Source organism: Camelus dromedarius, chromosome 8, assembly GCF_036321535.1.
Source record: "Camelus dromedarius isolate mCamDro1 chromosome 8, mCamDro1.pat, whole genome shotgun sequence".
Taxonomy (NCBI): domain Eukaryota; kingdom Metazoa; phylum Chordata; class Mammalia; order Artiodactyla; family Camelidae; genus Camelus; species Camelus dromedarius.
The window spans coordinates 19792927-19810457 of NC_087443.1; the positions used below are offsets into that span (position 1 = coordinate 19792927).

At 45.0% G+C, this 17531-nt stretch overlaps 1 protein-coding gene across 1 annotated transcript in view; it reads left to right on the forward strand.

Moving 5' to 3' along the window:
* The window catches only part of VSTM4 (V-set and transmembrane domain containing 4), an 89531-nt gene that overhangs the window by 43252 nt on the left and 28748 nt on the right, over window positions 1–17531 (forward strand). The window contains exons 6-7 of the mRNA XM_031460978.2: window positions 14204–14310; window positions 15693–15754. Of these exons, the coding sequence (XP_031316838.1) occupies window positions 14204–14310; window positions 15693–15754 (169 nt within the window). The remainder of the gene's footprint in view (window positions 1–14203; window positions 14311–15692; window positions 15755–17531) is intronic.

Genomic DNA, 17531 nt, shown 5'->3' on the forward strand with positions numbered 1-17531 from the left:
ATAAAAATGAAGACACAGCATATCAAAACTTATAAGAGGCAGCTAAGGTTGTATGTAGAGAAAAATTTATGGCTCTAAAGTCTGGATCAGACTTAAGAAGAAAGGTCTAAAATCAATAACTTAAGCTTTCATCATAAGAAGCTAGAAAAAGAAGAGTAAGTAAAATCCAAAGTCAGCAGATATAATAAAGATTAGAACAGAAATCAGTGGCATGGGAAACACATGCACCCATCCTCACCAACCCACCCGTGTACACACACACAGACACACACACACACACACACACACAAAGAGAAATATCACTGAAACCAAAAGTTGGTTCTTTGAAATGATCAATGAACTTGATAGATCTTAAGTTAGACTCTCCATGAAAATAAAAAAGAGAGAAAAAAGCCAATTACCAACACTAGAGAGGGAAAAAGGAATGACTACAGACCCTACAAAAAGTAAAAGGTTATAATCCTTGTAATCTAAGTTTATTCTAATAAATTAGACAACATAGATGAAATGGAAAATTTCCTAGAAAACACTAATTTCAAAAGCTGATTCTGAATAAACCTGTAATAAGTCAAGAAATTGAATTGTTAGCAAGAAACTTTCCAGCCATGAAAATCCCAGGTCCACATTGCTTTACTGGTGGGCATATCAAGTATTCAAGGAAAATAAGAATACCAATCCTTCACAAAGTCTCCCCCCAAAACTGAGAAAGCATAGCCTTTCAACAAATGCTGCTGGGACAAAATATATAAAGAACACTTATAACTCAATAATAAAGTGATAAATGACACAGTTAAAAATGGATAAAGAAAAAATAGAGATGGCCAACAGTCACATGAAAAGATGCTCAACATCTTTAATTATCAGAGAAATGCAAATTAAACTACAGTGAGATAGCACCTCACACCTGTCAGAATGGCTATCATCAAAAAGACCACAAATAACAAATGTTGGCAAGGATGTAGAGAAAAGGCAACCCTCATACACTGCTATGGGAATGTAATTTGATACAGCTACTGTGGAAAACAGTATGGAGATCTCTCAAAAACTAAAAATAAACTATCATATAGCCCAGCAATTCCACTCCTGGGTATATATCCAAAAAAAGGAAAAAAGAAAGAAAACACGAATTTGAAAAGATATATGCACCCCTATGTTCATAGCAGGACTGTTTACAATTGCCAAGATATGGAAGCAACTAAAGTGTCCATCAACAGATGAATGGTAAGGAAGATATAGTGTGTGTGTGTGTGTGTGTGTGTGTGTGTATACATATATATATATATATAGATCCCATTATATGTATGTAATGGAATACTACTCAGCCATAAAAAATAATGAATTTTGCCATTTGCAGCAACATGCATAGACTTGGAGAGTATTATGCTAAGTGAGATAAGTCAGACAGAGAAAGACAAATACTATATGATATCACTTACATGTGGAATCTAAAAAATAAACTAGCAAATATAACAAAAATAGAACAGCGTCAGAGATATAGAGAACAAACTAGTGGGGAGGGACACAAAGTAGGGAGGGGATAGCATACAAACTGCTATGTACAAAATAAATAAATAAGCTACAGGGATATATTGTACAAAGTAGGGAATATAGGCAATATTTTGTAATAACTATAAATGGAGTAGATCCTTCAAAAATTGTGAATCGCTATGTTGTATACCTAAAACTTACATAATATTGTACATCAACTATACCTCAATAAAAAAAATGGACAAAAAAGATTTGAATAGGTATTTCCCCTAAAGATGATATATAAATGGCTAGCAAGTTCATGCAAATATGTTCAGTATCATTAGTCATTAAAAAAGTTGCAAATAAAACCAAAATGTCATGCCACTAAACACCCACTACCATGGCTGTAATAAAAAAGATGATGTCAAGCACTGGCCAGGTTGTGGTGAAACTGGAACCGTGTGCATTGCTGGTGGGAATGTGAAATGGTGTGGCCACTTTGGGAAAAAACAGTTTGGTGATTTCTTAAAACACTAAACATAGACTTACCATATGACCCAGCAATTTGACTGATAGGAATCGATCCTGAAAGAGATGAAAACATATGTCCACGCAAAGACATGCACGCGGTTGTTCACAGCTGCTTTATTCATAATCACCAGAAGCTGGAAACAATCGAAATCTATCCATCAACTGGTAAATGGATAAACATTTATTACTTCATTCAACACAATACAATTTGATCATAAAAAGTAACACACTGCTGATCTATGCACAACTTGGATGAACCACAGAAACATCAAGTTAAGTCAAAGTAACCAGATGTGAAAATTTACATGCTGTAGGATTCCGCTTATTTGAAATGTCCAGAAAAGGTAAATTTATAGAGACAGAAAGTCGATTATTAGTTGCTGACGGGTGAGAGTGGGGATAGGAATTGACTATAAATGGGCAAGAGGGAACTTTTTTGGGGTGATAGAAATGTTCTGAAACTGTATTGTGATTGTTGCATAACTTTATAAACCTACTAAAAATTATTGAATTGTGTACTTATGATCTGTGAATTTTACGGGGGAGTAAACTATACCTCAGTTAAGCTATTTGTTTCTTTTTTAAAGCTTATGCCCCACCCAAAAGGCTCTGAGGACTGGCATTTCAGATGTGGAGGGAGATTATGGCTCGGGTGGTCAGAGGCGTGCTGTGATTGAGTTCGTGTCTGGCCTTTTGTTAGCCAGCAGCGCTGGGAGTTTGGACCCCGCTTCCTTCCATGCTCTGGACTTCCCCCTCAGTTGCGCGTATTCTGAGTTGGTGCTGAGGCTGGAACCTCTGTGAGGATGTGCCGCCAGCCTAGTAGGCATTAGTGTTCGGTCTCCCCCACCCCTAGCCCTGAGATGCCTACCAGGGGTCAGGGATGACCACAGAGTCCCGCTGAAATGCTGTCCCCTCTACCAGCTGGTGGTGTCACTGAGACTGGTTGGTTGGGTGCCTGTGTTGAACTCTCCCTGTGGGCATGCCTCCCATTGCGCCAGCCCACAGACCTGCCTCTGGAAAGCCTGGCTCTCCTCCACTGCACCCCGGACCCTGCAGGGGCCAGGCCCGCCCCCTCAGACCTGGTAGTGGGCACCCTCCCGTCTTGCATTCATCCCTCTGATTAGAACCTCATGCTGATTTAACTTAGTGCAGTCCATACCCTGCCATGGCCTCACGTGAACTGGTCCATCCTTGCCCTGTTAACTGGCTCTGTCTCTGCAGCCCAGGCATTTTTTTTTCCCATCCCTGTTGTGCAGGGGGTGCTCCCAGACACCCCGTCTATCATCTGAGCTATGGCTGGGACCCTGGAGTCCCAAACCATGATCGGGACCAGTGTCCTTCTCTGTCCTCTGACCACTTCCTCCTAAGGGAGCCTGGGCAGAGAGCAGAGGACCAGGGCAAGATGCCAGGAACAGAAACCCTCAGGCAGGGGAGGGACCCTCAGGCAGAGGCCACACATTGGCCCTGAGGCTGCGGTCACTGAGAGAGGGGCCTTGCCAAGAGACAGAACCTGGGGACTCTAGGGAATTCCATGACTTACTGAGAGAAGTTCAAACTGAAGGAAAACAAGTCTCATCTTGAATGTGTGTCAGCCCTGAACAGAAGTTGCCGTCTCCGGGGAGGAGTGGCCCTGACCTTTGGGCCTAGGGGGCCGTTCCTTTCCCACGGCAAAGTGCTCCCTCCTGGAGCAGAGAGCTGGGCCTTATTGAGCATCTCGGGATTCTGCAAGATTTTAAACATGCCCTAACTGGGGCAAACAGCCCTGAGAGCAGTGCGAAACTGTACCCCAGAGTCCTGGAAAATCAGATTTGAAATGAAACGCCACCAATTGCATAGAGTTATCATGTGTTCCCACACCACGACACGTCCTCAGTGCACTCCGATGCCTTCCTTCCTGTAGGTCAAGTTCAGGAAGGTTGTCGAAGGGATGGATGGGGGCATCAAACAGGCAATTTCCGCCAGTACATTTCCTGCCCTTTTGCTTGACCTCTTCTTTTTAAAATTTTTTAAAAATGTTAAATTAAAAAAAAATTTAAGTATAATCGGTTTACGATGTGTTAATTTCTGGTATACAGCATAGTGATTTAGTTATACATATATATGTATGTTCCTTTTCATATTCTTTTTCATTATGGGCCATTACAAGGTATTGAATATAGTTCCCTGTTCTATACAGTAGGACCTTGTTGTTGATCTATTTTATATATGGTAGTGTCTGCAAATCCCAGACTCCCAATTTATCCCTCCAACCCCCTCTTTCCCCCTGGTAACCATAAGCTTGTTTTCTGTCTGTGAGTCTGTCTCTGTTCTGTAAATAAGTTCATTTGTCTCCTATTTTTTTAGATACTACATATAAGTGCTACCATAGGATATTTTTCTTTCTCTTTCTGGCTTACTTCACTTAGCATGACAACCTTTAGCTATTGTAAATAGTGCTGCTGTGAACATTGGGGTGCATGTATCTTTTTGAGTTAGAGTCCCCCCTGGATATATGCCCAGTAGTGGGATTGCTGGATCCTATGGTAACTCTATTTTTAGTTTTTTTAAGGAATCTCCATATTATCCTCCATAGTGGCTGCACCAAACTACATTTGCACCGACAGTGTAGGAGGGTTCCCTTTTCTCCACACCATCTCCAGCGTTTATCGTTTGTGGACTTGCTTGAGCTCTTCTTCTGGGTTGGAGATAATGAAATATTTGCAAATGGGTGAAGTTAAAGTGGACATTGTATTACCTGTACAGATAGCAGGTACAGCTGAAATTTTCCAAGTTTTCTGGTGCATCCACCTCCTCAGGGATAAACAGTCAGGTGCCCAGACTATATGTTGGATAAATTACAGGCACAGCTTTACTGTGGTTTGTGAGCTTAGTTTATAGCATTTTTCAGTCTTTTCTGAACCATCAGAGATTTTTAAACATACCCCATAATCGAAGTACGGGATTTAATTTATAAGTGATTTGTTCAGGATTTTGAAAGACAGAGATGTGATTTCAAAGAGAAGCTGAAGATATGTGCTCAGAGCTTAGATAAATCACTACTTGCTTCATTTGCACAATTTCGAATAGCAGTAGTAACGTTACAGAACGTTTATTTCGTCTGTAAAAGGCAGGCCCCTGTGATGGTTAAAGGCTCTACGGCCGTGCTGCCTTGGTTCATATCCAGGCTCTGATTGCTGTGTGCCTGTAGCTAATTTTTCAACCTCTCTGATAAAATTGGGGCAATAATAGCCCAGCATGTAGCGTTGCTGGGAGGATTTCCCGAGTTAGTCTGTATAAAGTGACTCCAACAGGTAATGGTGAGCCCTGTATAAATGGTTCTCTTCTTATTCAGTCAGTATTTCTGTGTGATTCTTCTACATAGGACAGCTTGTAAGGCCCATAGAACAAGGATGAAATAACACACAGCCCAGGCCGTTGAGGTCTGCATCTAGCAGGAGACCCAGAGAAACAAAAGCATGGCAGCACCATGGGACACCCACGGAGCTGTCACGGGCACCCAGAGGGGGTGCCCCTAACCCTGTGTCAGGGGGCAGCGGTGGGAGGGAAGGCTTCCTGGGGGTGAAATTTGGGCCAAGTCTTGAATGATGAGTTTGAGCGTTCCAGGAGAAGAGGGATGGGGGAGGGCAGCACAGGGAGAGTGGATGATGGTGAGGTCTCCTGGCCAGTGTGACAGGAGGGACAGTGAGGAGTGCCAGCCCAGGCCGCCGGGCTCCAGTACTCACGCACTAGCCCAGGTGTGCCCGGAAGCTTGGATCTGATTGTGAGAGCTTTCATACAAATAAACAAGGAGTAGACACTGCGGGAAAGTCAGGGCAATGGAAGGAGTGGTGGGAAGGGTACGGATGCTGGGGATGGCCGCCGCTGCCCTGCATCCCTCGGCTTTGAAAATTCCAGCGGGCTCTGGTCACAGGCATCGATTTGTGGATGTCGTCCCCTCTGTCCACATTCACCCGAGCAAGCAAGGTGGCCGGGCAGGGACGGCAGACTCGGGTGTGTGTCCCTTGGCCTCCCTCCTCCATCCCTGATGCTGCTGCTAGGACATCTGGTCCTCGCCCCACCCCCGGGGCTCAGGCTCAGCTTCCTTCTTCCAAAACCCGCTGGACGGAGACAGTCATGAGGAGGGTGGGCCTGTGCAGTGGGGCCTGGTTAGTATTCCTGAAGAATGTTCCACCTGGTTTCGGTGTCAGTTCGAGCCGTGCCACCTAGCATCTTGGTGATGGTGGACCAGTCACTCAGCTTCTCCGGGAGTGTTTCACCCTCCACAAAATGGGCACAAACGCGTCCTTGTCCCTGTGTCTCAGGGGCATCGTGAGGATTCAGTGAGAGGAGAGCGGCCGTGGACTGAGTCCCCGTGACTGCCCATGGGCTGCCCGTGCACCTCTGCGGTGGAAGGCTTGAGGCGAGTCATTTCAGATCCTCATAAAAACCCTGCAAGGCACAAATTAATCTCCACAGACTAAGAACATGAATAAAACTGCCAACGGTTAGACGGATGACCAGCCGTCTGTACTATTTATGAATCTCTTGATTCCAGGTGACAGAAAAGCCAGCTTAGGTGGTCTTACCCGGCCAGGGGCTTGGCTGGCTCACCTGACTGGGGATGCTGCCATGGGGTGGTTGGGGTGGTGGCTTCCGTTCCCGGCCCTTCTCCTGGAGCTGACGACTTGCAAGCAGCACGTGCCTTCACCCTGGGCTCGTGAAGGAGTCATCTTGCTTCCTAACCGACAAACACAGGTGCACCCCTCTGTTATGGGACCAGCCTGAACCAAGCACTGTGGCCAGAGGATAAGATTGTGCTGAGCAGGGGTTAGGGTCAATCCCACCCAAACGTGTGCCTTCAACCCTGGGTGGGCAGGGGTTTGGGGGTGGGAGGGGGTGCTGGGCAGGTCACCCCAGTGACCTCTCCTTACCATTATTCTTACGACCCAAGACCAACACACATGGAACCACTAAATATTAATGAAGCACCTCCCAATCTTCCCAGCTGGCAATCAGATTTTAAACTTACCAGCAAAACCACGAGCCTGGCCAGACCTCCGTGCAGACTTTGTGAAGCTGGCAGGGACTGCAAAGAAAGTGCTCTCCCAGTGAGTCCCAGCAGAACCTCTTGGGGGGGTGTAAGCTGTTACAATTAAAGGCCATGGTGGGGCTGTGGACAGGGAGATGCCATGGCAACTCCTTCACAAAGGAGCAGCTTTTATTCTGATGCTGTTCACAGTTTGTGTGCAGAAGGGTCATACGCGGGATGGAAGCAGCGGGAAATAATGCATTGAGACTCCCTAAGGGTCTGCGGGTTCCTTCAGGCTGCACCAGCTCTGGTGCAGTTTCCCCAGGACTCTGCCATGTCCGCTCCCTATTCAAGGACTCCAAGAGCTGATTCCACAATAGTGATGATAATAATGCTGGTAAGATCATAATAGCTCACGCCCATTGAGGGCTCCCTCCATACCAGACACAGTTCTATGTGCTTGACGTGTATCACTCATTTATGAAAAAGAGTCATTTCAAGGGAGTCCACCTGGAAAGCAAAGTTCTGCGGCTTTTCCACAGCCCCTGACGTGTGCTGTTGATTGACTTTGTGCGGCCCCGTGGCAAGGGAAGCCCATGGAGCACTTTCAAAAGCCCAGAGCGAGATGTCGGGAAATTCGCCCAATTTGCACAAGTCCTTGGCCTTTATCAGTGGCAGCTGACCTTCTGTTGGTGGGGGGCACCTGCTCAGAACTGAGGTATGTAGGCAGCGGGAAAGGAAGCACATGGACGGTTCTGAAGGTAAAGTGGATCAGCGGAAGCAATGACCTTCAAAGACGACGTGGAGCAGGAAGGGCCTGGGAGACAGCTCCGGGAAGCAGGCCGGGAAGGATGCTGTCAGGACCGGATCGCACACCTTCCTCAGCCCTGCCCGCCTGCAGAGGGCTTCCTGCGTCGGGATCCCTTGCCTGACCGACCACACTTGACATCCCAGCCAACCCAGTTCAAGCTACACCAAATCCTTCTGCAGGGCATGACGGACAGCTTTGTGCTGGGACGAAGAGCCCCTGCTCATCCAGCAGGAAATGGGATTAAACAGACCCCAGGGAGGCGTAGTTCAGAGTTCATAACGTGGAGGCTCAAAGATTGCCTGAACCAGGGGAAACACCTGGTGTCTGGGAGGTGAAGGTTGGATGTCTGTGTGCCCCTCAGTGGGAGCAGTTAGTCACCCCTCTGGTGTAGCCCAGAGAGAGGTGGGTACTGACGGAGGCGCGAGGCTCCTGCACTGGCGCAGTGGTTCAGCAGGAGGATGCTCTGAGCTCACGTTTAGCTATGAAAGCAAAGCGTGCCTGGGTCTACGGTTCTTCATTTTATGTTCCTTGGTGGGATCAGCTCAGTTTAGGCTGTTTTATCTTTTTTTTTTTCCTCCTCCCAAACACTCTAAGCTATAGAGTGGAGGCACAGAATTCCCACATGGCCGGCCCACCCACTCGCACCTCCATTTTGACAGCTGTTTATTTCAGACAATCCTGGGGACAGGAACGTGCTCCCCAGTCTTGAGTCAGGATGGCCCTTGGTCTTGGTTGGGCACAGTCACTGCTGCTGCCTCCAGGACCCCAGCACTCAGGCTGGCCCCTCTCCCTCCCAGCGGGACAGCGCTTTGAGCGCTTGGATTGAGTACAGACTGAAAATGCGCTGTCTGGTACCCTCTCTTTGGAGAGCTGATTTAAGCCCGGGGCGGCCATTGTGGCTCTGGCTTGATTGACCTTCAAAGTGAGGCTTCATTTTCCCATCTGGGAGGTCAGAGATTGTGGATGTCAGACACTTTTCACAGTGCCTTCCGTAGGATAGACAGACACAGCTCTTATTAACTTTAGCTTCTGCAAAATATGATTGCTCACAGTTTGTTCAATGCCTGGCAAGATCCAGGTTGCTGGCTTTACCTGGTGTCCTGGGGCGGCTGTCCGTGGCTCAGGGGTGCAGCCTCCCCCTCCCGCCTGCTCCCCTGCTCTGTCCTGGGCTGGTACTGCACTGTCACATCTGTGGCCACAGGAGGGCACACTGTGCTCTCTTGGGCAGAAAGATTTCCTGGTCAGAGTTTCACTTGAAAGTTATAGACTTCCTGCAGGACCAAGACCGGGCACCGCGGGATCCCCAGTGGTAACAGGGTTCTCCCTGGAAGCATCATGAAATGCCGCAGCCCCACTACTGCACCTGCACACTGGAGATTAGGGTCCATGCTGTCTAGTCATTTCATGCCCCTTCTCATTCAGGCTGCGCTATCTCATCTGACCCTAATAATAACCCTGCAAGACAGAGAGCAAGGGTGTGTCTCTCCATTTGACAGGTTTGGGGGATGAGACCCCGGGAATGAGTGACTTACCCTGTGTCACCTCTCTAGTCAGAGTGGAACCATATTTGGTGCCAGCCGTCTGCCCCTATCCAGTGCCCATTCACTAGATCCAGCCCCCACATGCCACAGAGCAGAGGTGCCCAGCCTCTGTGGGACAGAGATGCCTATGAGAGGCGGCCAGGCCGGAAGCTTGTACATGTCACAACAAGGGCCCCACACGTGCGCCTCCTGCCCCACCCTTGTGGGAGCCAAAAAAAACAGCCCTGTTCTCCACAAATAGCAATTCTCTCCCATCACACAGCCCTCTAATTTAGACACAGCTTCAGCCTTTTTTTTTTTTTTTTTTTAAATCTTCCTTGGTTTGACTTGTTCCAGCAATGCTCCCTCCCTCGGGACACAAAATATTCCAATCTTAGATGTAGGGTAACTTTTCTTGTGAGTGAATCATAAAGGAGACTTTCTTAGCCAAAAATTCCTACCAGTCCTGCTGGCTCAATGGGAGACGTTAAGATTCGGAGAGAACAACCGTCAGGCGTGTGTCATTGTAGTGACTCATTGCGTGTGACGGACGGCTCAGCATTGAAGTATGAATTAGAACTAAATTTAGTTAAGTGCAGTTTTACTGTTTTCAAGGAGAACGGTGATGACAAAGCAGATCTTTTTCAGCTCTCTGAAAGCCCTGGACATAAAGATGAAAGTTTACAATGTCCCCAAAGTTTCATTAAAGAGCTGAAGAATTGACTGCAAGAAAAGAGAAGAGGAAGGGGAAATGTTACTTGATTTTTCAGGGCATGAGGTGCAGCTGGGGAGGACAGTCCAAACTCAGAGGCAATAGACACAAAGAAAACATCAAATGATTTTAACAGAAACAAATTACCGTGCATTTAACAAAAAGCCAGAAGTCAAAGAAAGTTGGGGACAATATTTGCAATAAACATGTCAGATTGATGTAAAAGGTGCATGCAAATCTGTAAGAAAAATGCAAGATCTCGATAAATAATAGCAGAAGTTGTCCATCCGTCATTCATAAATGAGGAAGCACATTTAGACAAACACAGGACACGTTCATCCTCACTGGCAAGCAGAGAAATGCATATTTTTTCTCATTAAATGAGTCATTTTTTAAACTGGTACACCTGGTGTTAAAGAGCATGGAATATGAAAACGAATATACGTATGTTCTTGTATGACTGAAGCATTATGCTGCACACCAGCAATTGACACAACATCGTAAACTGACTATACTTCAATAAATAAATATATATATAAATTATTTTTATATATAAATACAATTTTTATATATAAATATATATCTATATATACACACACACAAAAATAAAGAGCATGGAAATATAAAATACCCTTACCCATTGGCCAAATGGTTATAAAGCAGTATGAATTTGTTGGAAATAATTTGGACAGTAGGGATTAAATAGCCTTTCATATGATCCCCCTCTGGGAACTGGTAAGTCCCGCTCTAAGAGTCCATCCTAAAAACAAAAGTCTAAGAATGTGAAACCATTATGCACACATATATTTATAGCAATGTTATTTATATAGCAAACTAGGAAACCAATTAGATGTTTAGACGTCAGAGAATGGCTAAGTAAACTGGGGTATACCTTCTCGCTGGAATAGCATGAGGATGTAACAATATGGAAAATGAAGATTAAGTAGAAAGAAGGATGCAAAATTGTAATACATTATTATTAAAAAAAATATATTAGGACCAATATATAAGTTTAAAAAATTTTCTTTGTTTTTGGAGGGGTAATTAGGCTAATCAATTAATTTTTTTTAATGGAGGTACTGGGGATTGAACCCAGGACCTTCTGCATGCTAAGCATGTGCTCTACCACTGAGCTACATCCTCCCCCACAGTGTGTAAGTTTTGTGTGAAACTTATGTTCACACATAAAACCTGCACATGGATCTTTATAGTAGCTTTATTCATAACCTCCCAAACTTGGGAGCAACCAAGATATCCTCCAGTAGGTGAATGGATAAATAAACTCTGGTACATCCAGACAATGGAATATTATTGAACATTAAAAAGAAATGAGCTCTCAAGCTATGAAAAGACATGGGGAAAACTTAAATGCGTATTTCTAAGTGAATGAAGCCAATCTGAAAAAGCTACAGACTGTTTGATTCGAGCTATAGATGGCATTCTGGAAAAGGCAAAACTATGCAGACTGTAAACGGATCAGTGGTTGCCGGAGGCAGGGGAGGGAGGGATGAATAGGTGGAGCCCAGAGGAATTACAGAGCCTCAGAAACTATTCTGTGTGATACTATGATAGTGGATACATTGTTTGTCCACACCCATAGAATGTACAACACCAGGGGTGCATCCTAATGTAAACTGCAGACTTTGGGTGATAGTGATGTGTCAAGGTATTTCATCAGCTACAACAAATGTACCACTCGGGTGGGGGATGTTCATCATGCCCGGGGGGGGGGGGGGGGGACAGGGATCTATGGGAACTCTCTGTACGTTTTGCTCAATTTTGTTGTGAGCATAGAACTGCTCTAAAAAAATAAAGTCTATTTAAAAAAGAAAGCAGGAAAGAGGGAAACGTCTGGAAATATTTACCAAGTTTGTGTTTTGGTTATGATAGGCTTCTTTCCTTTCATCTCCATGCCTGACATGACCATTTTAAAATGTGAACATGCATTCATTTATAATGGAGAGAAAAAAATAAACATTTCAAGAGTTTAAAAAGCAATGAAATGAAGCCGTATGTGTGGTTGTGTGTTTAAACAATTCTGAGGGTTTCTGATCCCTTGTTTTCTCTTAGTGGCCAGAGAGTTTTGGAAACACGCATTCCTTTTTGGCTGTTTGTGAATTTACACGATTGACCCCGTATTCTAAAGCCATGGCCAGTTAGAATTTCTGTTCCCCATAAAAATGAGCTATCTTCTGGGGATTCTCAGTGGTGAACTATATTCTTGGAAATTTTCCCACAATGTGTGATTCAGTCTTTGTTTATTTTTAAAACTCTAGGATTCTATTAGAATTGTCTGTTTTCTTTTATTAAATATATGTAGGTATTTATTTGTATTTAATTTACTGTTTTTCAAAGATTATACAACCTCCGGCTTTAATAAATTAAAGTTTAAAAGTACAGTTATTCATTTACAAATATATAAATACAGTGCTCATTCTCCCTATCCAGTCTCCCATCTGTTTCGTTCCTTAGCATGGACATGCTTAAAACCACTATTTTTAAATCCTTGTGAATATTTCCAAAGTTTCTCTGTGTTTGTGTGCCTAAGTACTAATATCTATTATTCTCCCATATTTCTGTACTAAAAATGACTCATTTTATGCATTGTCCAACTCCTTGCTTTTTCACTTAACAATGTGTCTTTCCTTTTCAGTACATAAACAGCCTCTTCATCCCTCGTTACAGCTACAGAGGACCCCATGTGTGGGTGTCTGTGGATTCACCATAATTTCCTTAGCCAGTCCCCTGCTGATGGACAGTTAGGTTGTCTCTAATCTAATGCTGTTACGAATAGCACTGTAATGTACATCTTGTACTTGTGCAAGGATATTTACAGAATAAACTCTCAGAAGTGAAATTCCCAGGTCACAGAGTATGAGCCTTTGTTTCTGATACCCCTATTATTCTGTTGCCGAATTATTCGCCATCAGGAAGGGTTTAGACTCATACCAGCAATACTTCTGAGTGCCCGATTCCCCACAGCCTTGCCAAAACAGTGCTTTGCCTTAAGTTTGATGGTTGCTGTTCTGATACTTGGAGAAAGAAAGTGCAGTACATTTTAATTTGGATTCCTCTTTCATGAGGAGATCTTAGCATGTTTTCCTAGGTACGAGCCTCTCTTCTTGGGTGAAAAACCTTGTACCACATTCATTCATTTTGATTATTAGGCTGTTGGTCATATCTTACGGATTTCTAGAAGTCCTTTTTGTATTAGGAGGATAGCTTCTCTTGGTACCTACCTGGTCGGAACATGTCCCCAAGGATAAGAGATTCTAAAAAAGAGATTTCCCTCTGGGTTGCTGGAACCCATAAGATGTATTTGAAATAAGACTGATGGCCATTCAGGGAAGTGTGTGGGCTCCACCCCAGAGGTAGTAGCATCAAGAACACGTCTCACATCAGGCCAGTCTTTTGTGTCTGCTGCTTACTAACAGTGTCCCTTAGAGCAAGTCACTTAGCATCTTTGGATCTTGGTTTTCTTACCTGTAATATAATGCTCGTCAACCCCATCACTTTGGGTTATAATGGATAACACATAGAAAGAATTACACAGATAATCACCAAGATAATTGAAAATACAACACTCCTGAGGGTTGACTCAGCTTTTACCTTGGAGGCACTGGTCCAGCAGGAGGCGATAGCGTGAATGACCAGGGGGACCCTAGGGACTCCTGGGTGCAGCTCCCCAGGGTCCTTTCTCACTTGCACAAGTGCTGCTCTGTCTCTGGATTGTGGGCCACAAAGAAATGTACAGGAAAGCTTGTTTTAGGGGACTTCAGGGGAAGGGAAGTGTTTCATAATATCTTCATAGCCTACTGGTGAAGTCACCAAGCCAGACCATGTAAACCCAGGTGCAAACCACCAATCTATTCATCCCTGAAGAACAGAGACAAGCTAGCCCTGGGTCTCTCCAGTGGTTTTGCAACTTTAAACAGCACGTTATAAATCCCTAATTCATCTCATCATCTTTATCTTAGCCAAGGGTCAGTACCAGATCTCCAGACATCCCTGGAGACAAACACAGAGTGATCCCAGCTCAGCTGTAGGAGAACCCTACCTCATACACATGGGGCACCCAAAACTATTGCTTCCTTTCCTTTTGTCTGGAACAAACCTGCCTCTGCCTTCACCAGGACCTTTTTCTTCTACAGCTCCGGGGAGACCGTCACCAGCGTGACCAGCTTGGCCCCACTGCAGCCCAAGAAGGGCAAGAGGCGGAAGGAGAAACCCGACATTCCTCCCGCAGTCCCTGCCAAAGGTAGGACCCTAGCCAGCCGTCGTCACTCATGTGGAGACTGCCACGCTTGATCAGAAGTGGGCGTGGGGTTTCATGTGAGATCAGGACGGGGGAGCAGGCAGATGGAGGACACGACAGCCATGATCATATGATCTGGAGAGCCCCACCTAGCTTCTGGTCATAACTAAGCCCCGTCCCTGAGGCAGGCGGGGGGCAATGCCAATGGCCAAGGTTGGCTTTAGCAGGGAGCTGGAGGCAGGGGTCAGTCTCTCCAGACTATTCCACACTGTATTTCGCTTTGAACTATTAACATGCTCTGCACATAGCAGAGTGGGGCAACCGCATCCTCTTGGTTCGTTCAAGGCAAAGAAGGCTCTCTGATTCTCCAAAAGATGTCAGCTAGGCGTGTCATTTACTTTGGGTTTGGCCTGGGGATAAAATGAAGGTTAGCCCTTGACTCCAGTTATGACTTAGAGTGGCACAAGTAAGGCAGATGGGCGTTTCCAGAGTTGAGGACTAAAACGCTTCCTCAAATAACTGTGGCCAATTTAAGAGAAGTTCATAGGTCAAAGAATTTGATACGGAGTTAGGAATACAAGGATTGCCCAGGTGAACAGCTTAATAACAAGGCAAGATACGTTCTGTCCCTCAATTGGGACTTCACGCGTGTCTCCTAGGGACGCTTCGAGCCCTTTGATGAAAGGCAGTGGTGTTGAGACTGGGTGGGCAGAAGGGGCTGGGAGGCGTGGGTGTTCCAGGAGGCATGACACGTGTGGGTCTGGGGAGGGAAGGCAGCGGAGAGCCGCTGCTCTGGGCCAGGTAGGCTCCTGCTGTATTGTCTCATTCCGTCAGAGTAGACAGTGCCCTCCCTTAAGAAAGAAGAAAATGACACTCAGAGAGCCACGTGGTGGAGCCTGGCTTTGAGTTCAAGTCCCAGATCATCTAAATACTTGTTATCTGCATGGCGTTGGGGGAAGAGCCTCAGTTTCCTCCTCTGTCTAATGGGGACAGTAAGACCCTCCCTGATGACCTCACCAGGCTGCTGTGAGGGTCAGAGGTCACTGCTGTCAGTGTTAGTGTGCAGTTAGGATGAAGCCCTAGGGAAGGTCCCAGCCTCAGCCTTCACCAAGTGCCTCTGGTTCTCACCTGCACACCTGACCTCTTTGTAGCTGGTGGTGTTTCATGCAGTTGTTTTGTTGACCTTGTTGCGGGGTCCCAAGGCTGGGAACGGACCACCCTTCCCCGAGGGGCACCAGACTGGCTGATACTTAGGTCAGAAACTCGAGCTCTCCCACGAGGGCGGGAAGGGGCCCCCGGGTCTCTGTGTCCACGCTGCTCAGGGTACGTGGGCTTTAAGAGTCCTGGCAGGAGTTGCAGACTCAACCCTTGACATGCTTCCACAGCTCCCATCGCCGCCACGTTCCACAAACCGAAGCTGCTGAAGCCACAGAGGAAAGTCACCCTGGTGAGTGACCACAAGCTGCGTGCTGTCCTTTCGAGCCTTGAACACACTGAGGTCCCAGGAGGGCCTTTATTCACTCAAAACACGCTCCAGGTTCTTGACGCTTTGTCCCCAACAGAGCTGCTCTCTCTTCTTGGGTCAGCTTTTGAGCCAGCTTTTCTGTACCTAGTTCCCAGAGTGGCTTTCTTTTTCTTTTTGGAAGTATGGTTGATTTGCAATGTTGTGTTAGTTTCAGGTGTACAGCAAAGTGATTTTAAATATATACAGAATATATATATTCTTTTTCCGATTCTTTTCCATCGTGGGTTATTAAAGATATTGAATGTAGCTCCCTGTGCGATACAGCAGGTCCCTGTTGTTTATTTTATATAAAGCAGTGTGTATATGTTAATTCCAAACTTCTAATTTATCCCTCTGCCCACCTCTTCCCCCTTTGATAACCATAGTTTGTTTTCTACGTCTGTGAATCTATTTCTGATTTGTAAATAAGTTCATTTGTGTCATATTTTAGATTCCACATATAAATGGTATCATATGATATTTGTGTTTAAACTCTGTCTGACTGACTTAACTTAGTATGATCATCTCTAGTCCATCTATGTTGCTGTAAATGGTATTATTTTATTCTTTTTTATGGCAGAGTAGTATTCTAACGTGTGTATATATATATATATATATATATATATATATATATACACACACACACATATACCACATCTTCTCCAGAGTAGCTTTGTAAAAATTCAAATGGAATTACTTTTTGTTATCAATGCTTCTTTTTGAAAAGAAGGAGAAAAGCACACTCAAGAATGGGTAAAATAGAAAGTGGACCAGTTGTATAAATTTGCCAAATAACCTCTCTGAAGAGTCTACTGAAGAGCTTTCCAGGAAATATACTTCTTTATTGTCAGCTAAGTTTACATGCATGGAAGCGTTATAAAGATGCTACGGAGTTCCTGTCTACAATTTGCCCAGCTTCTCCTGACGTTGCCATCTTATACAGCCACGGTGTATTTGTCAAAACTGAGAAATCACCATCAGTACCTAACCGGTAACTGCACTCCAGACTTTGACCAGATTGCAGCAGTATTTCCATGGATGTTCTTTTTCTGGTCCAGGAGCCAATCCAGGACATTACATTGCATTGAGTTGTCATGTCTCCTTAGCCTCCTCCAATCTGTGCCACTGCCACTGTCTGTCTTCTGTGGCCCTGACACTTTGAAAGAGGAGCAGCTAGTTCGTTTTTAGAACATCCCTGGATTTGGGCTGCTCTGAGGTGTTTCTGATGATTAGAAATGAGGTTACGGACTTAGGGGAAGAACAACACAGACGAGATCCTCCTTTCTCATTGTGTCATGTGGAGGGGACGTGCTGTCCACGTGTCTCGTAGTGTGCATCTTGGCCACCTGAGTAAGCTGGTGTCTGCTGGCCTTCTTCAATATAAAGTTAATATTTTTTCCTTTTCATATTCAATTTGTTAGAAGCCAGTCACTAAATCCAGGTGGCACTCAAGGGGAGGAGAGTTAAGACTTCATGGACATATATGAAAACCACTGCAGTAATTCATACGTATTTTAGGGGAGACACATCAAGCCTATACAAATATCCTGTTTTTCCTTGAACTCTCGTCTGCTCATTTTAACGTTTTGTGGTGGATTTTGCCTGTAGTAGTTATTACAATGGGGAACTGATGGTGATTTTCTGTTTTCCTCAATCCATCTACACTTACTACTTGAAATTCTTCTATAAGGAAGAGCTGGACCCCTTCCCTCACTGATTT